General features: G+C 35.0%; 1 protein-coding gene across 1 annotated transcript; it reads right to left on the bottom strand.

The window, feature by feature from the left end:
• Nucleotides 1-345: 345 nt before the first annotated feature.
• Nucleotides 346-3,108, bottom strand: LOC125867709 (protein HHL1, chloroplastic). The gene is made up of 6 exons (XM_049548276.1): nt 2,721-3,108; nt 1,571-1,708; nt 1,172-1,258; nt 1,003-1,050; nt 655-800; nt 346-573 (listed from the first exon to the last, which is right to left on the bottom strand). The coding sequence occupies exons 1-6, from the start codon at nt 2,979-2,981 to the stop codon at nt 561-563; spliced, it is 693 nt and encodes a 230-aa protein (XP_049404233.1). The 5' UTR covers nt 2,982-3,108; the 3' UTR covers nt 346-560.
• Nucleotides 3,109-6,772: the final 3,664 nt, after the last annotated feature.

Here is a 6,772-nt window from a genome sequence, read left to right as displayed (position 1 = left end):
TGGTTAGTGTATTCTCTCGATTTATTTTTGAATTTTTGTGAGTGATTTAGAGTGAAATAATTTCATGATCAAGCCATCACTTAATTATTTTTTCTGTTCAATCATACCCTCCTCCTTCCATCTCACTTAATTCTCATACAAAATCACTTAATATTCATAACATGTGAGCACAAAATCACTTTTATATGACCTAGTTTTAAATAAAATTTTACTTACAAATGTAAAGGGAGCGCCTTACCCCAACGTGGGACTTCCCGGCGTGAATCCGGATTTAGTTGGGCTCCAATGTGGGTACCGAACACCAGATGGAAAACCAAAAAAAAGAAAGTAAAGGGGACAAATCCATAGATTATAACACATTTCACATTAACAAAAGACTTGCTCATACATTTATCTAACCAAATTGAGGTTGTTTAACAAAATTTTCCAGTAGCGTTTTTCGAGTATATTACAATCTAATCAATCAAAAGCATGAAAAATCAAAGGGCTGAAAACTTTTTGTTTAACAAGTATGCTTTGAAGTATAGTTCCTCAGTTTCCTCGTCTGTGGGAGCTTGTTTTCACTTCTTCGCCCTGCTAAGTTATGAATGTTTAGTTACATACAGTATGTCACAAAGAATGTAACAACAATAATCTAAGTTATGCCCGACTTACGTTGTTTTATCTTTGGATCCTTCGTTTGGTGCATCTTCCTCTGATGACTCTGGAAGAGCTGTCAGCTTACCAAATGACTCCTTAGCGTCTCCGAAGAAATCCTTCACCTTATCAACAACTGTTTTAAGCTTATCTGGGGTCGGAAGCTGAAAGGTTTAAATGAAGATTAGGAAGATGTCATCTAGCCGAAAAGCATAATAATGTGCTACTATAACACTAAGCAGATAACAAACAAGGTATAGATCATTATCTGTTCTCAAGATTTTGTTTATTTTCTAATGGTTTAGAATATCCAACCATCTATAATTGTTGTATACAAAAACGTTAGAACGGATGTCAGTTTCATACCTCAATCACATCTGAGGTCGAAAGGGCAGCCCTCAAATTGTTATTCTCCTGCATATCAGACAGATTTTTAAGAAAATGAGCTCTTTCTTTTACAAGTGTCTTACGAATTAGCAAGGATGCAAAATAAAACAAAGAATCAAATAAATGGTGCAGAGAATTAGAATATTACAACAAGTTTGTATCCATATCTAAATTCTGTGGCAGACTTCAATACACGATGCTGTTTCATTGCCAATTTCTGTATTTCCTTCTCATCCTGTTCCATAGAAAGAAAGTTAAAGCATCCCAGTAACAATATACCACAAAATTAGCGTAAATAAACATTGCTATAATGTCAGGCGTATAGGCGTGTAGGCCATGATCATTTACTCATCTTTCTGGTACATTGTTAATTTCAAGGTAGGATCAATATGAATGCTTTGCCTTGTTATGAACTCTCAGACTATGAGGCGGGCTTCCGTGATCAGTTTCTTTTGGGTATTAATTCATTTACAACTGCGTAGAGTGATTTCAGAATACTCATCTATTAGGAACAGGAGTGCTTGACTGACAAATCACAGGCACTTACATTGTAAATCACTGCCGCGAGATTCCTAGCTAGAGTATCTTTGTATATATATTTCCCAAGGAAGTTGTCTTTTGCAGCAACCATAATTTTTGCAGTCGTGCCACCTGTTACGATATTGAGGGGGTACCAAAGATAAACCTGCCCAAGGAATATAAAAAAAACAAGAATCAGAATTTCCGCAAGCACAAATGTAGATCAATAAGATCTTGAGTTAGTTTATGTGAATGAAGAAATAAGAACAAAGAGATAAAGTTTAAAACTTTAAATGAGCTGTGGAGCTTCCTATGTTCATTTCAAAGTCGATTCCATTTGACCTTATTAAGGTAGCAATGAAGGATGGTGAGTTAAGATGATTACAGAGGAATGTGAAGATTAACTAGTTGACACCTACTTAAGCATACAAATATTTTTCTATGAAAAGATTCAGTACCCTTAACTAATCATATTAAACTAGCAATCTAACTTCCACATACGATTTGATTATTCAGACTCAAATCTTGCTTCTAGTTTTGGATAATAGCACACATACAAGTCTAGCCTTTTCTCCCAAGCATCAGAAAATGGACATTTGTCTATTCCATCTCAAAGATAGCTCATAAGTTAAGGATTGTCGAAAACCCAACAATTCCCTGCCTCAACAAACGTGTGATACTTAGACTTAAAGAGTAGACATCTAGAGCACGAACAACATAACAAGGGGCCCAACATTGGGTAAACAAAGAATTGAGATTGGTCTGGCTCTAATATCATGCAAAAATAAATAAATAAATAAATATTGGGCTTACATCAACTTAAAAGCTAGCTCATGAGCTGAAGATTGATAAAGACAACAACTCATTCCCTCAACCAATTAACAAGAAGAATGTCAAAGGCACAAACTTTATTCACCCAATTGACAAAAAACACACTAATCTTTACCAGCTATAAGCTCAAACTACATCAAAATAAAGTAGGTACTTACTTAATAAATACAACAACAATTTTATCCTTTTACTCTTATTTTCTTTTAAAAATTGGGGTTAGGGGAGCGAATTAGAAGGTGGGGAATAGAACCCTCACCAGCGTAACCAATCAACTGAGCTACTGAAACTCCACAAAAAAATTGTATTGATTGAAGTAAGTAAAAATGAAAGATATAAAGAGAACTAACATTAGCCATTCGTATAAAAATAACGAATTTAGGGTTTCCATCATCTTCAATCTTGGGCATAGGAGGAGCCATACGTTGGTACTGACGAGCAGCCATACCTCCTTTCCTTCCTTTTGCTTCAACCACTAACAATTTTCTCTTCTGGGTTGTTCTTCTTGTTGTGGAAACAACTGAATGTTTAAGCAGTGAAAAATCTTCATGGTTTCTTGAATTTGAAAGGGGTAATCTAACCAATGGATTCAAAGACATAGCCACTTCCATTGCCCCTTTCTTTCTATTATTTTTTTCTGCTACTAAGAGTGAGTTTTTGAGGTGTTTTTGCAAGGTGGATAGAGAGACAAATCACTACTACTCTTTGTGAGTTGGGAGATTCTTGGATTACCTTATCCACAAAATTTCTTCTTCTAATTTTTTTGTTTTTGTTTTGGAAAATGAAAGCTATTACTAGTAATAAATATGTGTCATACACGTGGCATGCTAACTGTTGTGATTCATTTTTAAATTAATTATCTCATATTTATAGTATTTTATAAGTTTAAAATAAAATTATTATAAGAGTAGTTTGAAGAAAAAAGGGCGGGAATAGAGAAACAACTTTAAAAAATGGGTTAAAGATTTAATTTCACGAATATTTTCGTTAATATAAAGCTAAGCTATTTGTATTAAAAAAATGGACAAAGACCAAACCTAATAAGTTTTTGAATTCTTAAAGGACTAAAATTGGTAAGTTTATAGTTAAAGGACTAAACTCGGTAAGTATATAGTTAAGGGACCAAAGCTGATAAGTTTTTGAATAGTTAAATGACTAAATTCGTTAATTGTATAGTTGAGGGTCTATTTCAGACCTACTCTTATAATTAAGGGACTATTTATGTCATTTTCTCTAATAAAGAGGAAGGTCTAGTATGTAACATCCTGCCTTCGAAAGAGCTAAATTGGGAAAGCACTAAATTGGAAATAGCTATATTGAAAATTTTGCAAAGTTATGCCGAGTTATGAGTTTTGGGTCAACTTCAAACGACCATAACTTTCGGTGCAGGATGAGTTAGGTGACCTATAAGATATCAAATGAAAGGTTTTGGAATCTTCTTTCCAACGCCGCCGAGTTTGGATGGGGGAGATATGGCCATTTGAAATTTGTCTGTCCAATTAAGGAAAGTTACCTGAACTAGTGAGGGTATATTGGTCTTTTCTTTACCCCATCAGCTTAAAACAAAATTAGTATTATTTTTGGGGTCAAAACTGATTTAGTTCAGTTTTACCAATCCTAGATACCTTAGGGTTTTGAGAAGAGTTCAAGGAAAGGAGAAAGGAGAAAGGTTCAAGGCATTCGTTAGGATTCGTAAGATTTTTCGAGGATATTTGCCAAATTAAGGTATTTAAGTTTTCATAGTGTTGGGTTCATTCTCCCACACGCCAATCATGATTTATATATTTGAATTCATCCATAAATATTGAAAGATTTAAGTTCTTGATGTGTTGCTTTCGTTCTTGAATTAGGACGAGTTTGATAAGTTCTTGAGATAAATGTATTGAGTTAAGGGTTGTTTTTAGTAGATTCTCATGTACTTGTAGTGGGTAACTAAATCTAAGGAAAAATTGAGGAAAACAATCGATTCTAGGCGAGTTAAGGTCAGAAAACAAAAGAGAAAATTTGTCGGGAAGTTCTGGGGAGAGGCTGGGGCGGTGCGCCCCAGATGCGCTAGATCAGTGTCTCTGAACTTCAGGGGCTCACTCCCCGCACCAGCAATGCGCCCGGGTCGTTTGCCCCTACCTTTTTTCCGTCGTTTTGTCTGTTTAAGTTCTTTTAAAGTATACCTTTGCTCCCTATTGATTCTAATCACTCTCAACTACATCTAAACACCAAAAGATCATTCATAACATGAATCATAACCTTGAATTCATAATTCATATTCAAGGTAGAGTTAAGCATTAAGTTTTGAGAGTTCTTCCGAGTCATATTGAGAAGTCTTTTACAATTTTTTAAAACTTGTTTTAAGACATGAGTACTTGAGTATGAGGATGAGTAAAGTTGAGTTCATTTTCTAAAATGAATATATGGGGACTAAGTATTCCCAAGAGTAAATCCTTTTACTTTTAAAATGAGGAGGAAACTGAGATTTTCAAATGAGTTGTGAGGATTTTTGAGTACTATCTCTTTTTAGAGAAATCTTTTGAGTAATAATCTCAAGGTCAAGGATGAGGAAATGTTTTCTTTAAAACATATGAGCTAAGTTATATTTTGGGAGTAGTATTGAACACCGATATGAGGGAGATTTCAAACAACTCATAGCCCCCATAAACCATGTAGCCAACGTGGGTAGAAAGGGTCATACTTTTTAGATGATTACTTTTTGCTTTTAAGCATAGACTAGTGGATCCACTTAGTTGATGAGTTCTACACCCCGACAAGGTATAAGATAGTTCTGAAAGCGTAGACGAGACGTTGTTTCATCACATAGCTCATACTGATGGTTATCGGTCAGAGAATCTCCCAAGTAGAGTTTATTTTATATTTTTACATACAAACTAAGTTATATTGTATTTTTTAATATATTGAGTTGTTATCTGCTGTCACACCCCGAGCCTACACCTTGGACGTGGCCGACACTCGAAGACCATTGCTAGCCCCAAGCAAACCCTTGGCCTAGCTTACTTAACTCAGCGGAAGACACCATTCATATCTATAATGATCAATGAACTTAACTGAACTGAATAATGAAATAACTGAGAATGTTTAAAGGTTAAACATTCAACTTGGCCAAAAGTGGCAACCCAAGTCTTGACAATAAGAAATGATAATGAAAAGACTCAAAGGATTAACATCTGACTGTCTATAAAGCCTCTAATAACAACTGAGATGGATGTTGGGACAGACCCCACAACATCTTAATAAACTAAACTAGCAAGCAATGAAATGGATCCTCGGGAAAGCAAGGAGGCTCATCAACAGACTCTGAACTGCTCACTAGTTCAACGATGTGTTGAAATGCCGATCCTAGTTACCTGTGTCTGCATCATAAGACGATGCAGGCCAACTGGCATCAGTACATTGAATGTACGAGTATACGAGTTGGAAAGCTAAAACAACATATGCTAGAAAGAATTTGAGAGAAACACTTACCTTGGCTCTTCTCAACTCATGAATATTTAACTGAACTCATTTCAATATAAAGTAGTTTAAAACAACTGCAATATAAAGAAAAGATGTTTAAAAATATGATGGCAACTCTGTGTATATACAAGGATACAACATAACTCTGGAATGTATGTAAAAATACAATAAACTGATGTATATAAAAATACAATAACTTTTGTGGGAGTTTCTCTAACTGGCAACCATCACATAAGAGCTATAGTGATGATACAACGATCTACCTCACGCTGCCAGCGCATCCTATACCCGGCCAAAGGTATAGGACCTGAACTGCCTAATGGATCCACTAGTCAATTGCATAAAAAATTCATCTAAAAAGTATGACCCTTTTCTACCCATGGTGGCTACATGGTTCTATGGTGACGTGAGTTATCTGAACTCATGCTCGTCCCCAATTCGGTGCTCAATACTACTCCCAAAATATACTGGCTCTTATGTTTTAAAAACATAGTTTTTTAGTGATTTGAGATTAGTGCTCAAAACTTAGCTCAAAGGCTATTTTCGAAATCTCAGTTTCCCTTCTTGCTTCATTTAAAAAGCTATTACTCTTTTCTGAAAACTAGCCCAAAGGCTCTTTGGAAATCTCAGTTTTCGTGCTTATTAAAATGTGAAAACATTTTTAAATATCTTTGGGAATACATAGTCCCCATATACTAACAAAGTTAAAACATTTGTGAAAGACTCTTGGAAAACTTTAAGAACTTATCTTAACTTGACTATTGACTTCTCTTGACTTTGACCTTAAGTGCTCTTGACTTGACTCTTAACTGATCCTTGAATTGAATTATGGATTCAAGGTTCATGATCTCACGTTTATGGATGATTTCATGATGTTTAGATGTACCTTAGAGTGTTGGAATACACTTAGAAACATAGGTACATTGCTAGAGAACAA

This window comes from Solanum stenotomum, chromosome 6 (genome assembly GCF_019186545.1).
Source record: "Solanum stenotomum isolate F172 chromosome 6, ASM1918654v1, whole genome shotgun sequence".
NCBI lineage: Eukaryota > Viridiplantae > Streptophyta > Magnoliopsida > Solanales > Solanaceae > Solanum > Solanum stenotomum.
Note: the sequence above shows the minus strand (reverse complement) of the source record. Positions and strands in the feature narration are given on the sequence as shown.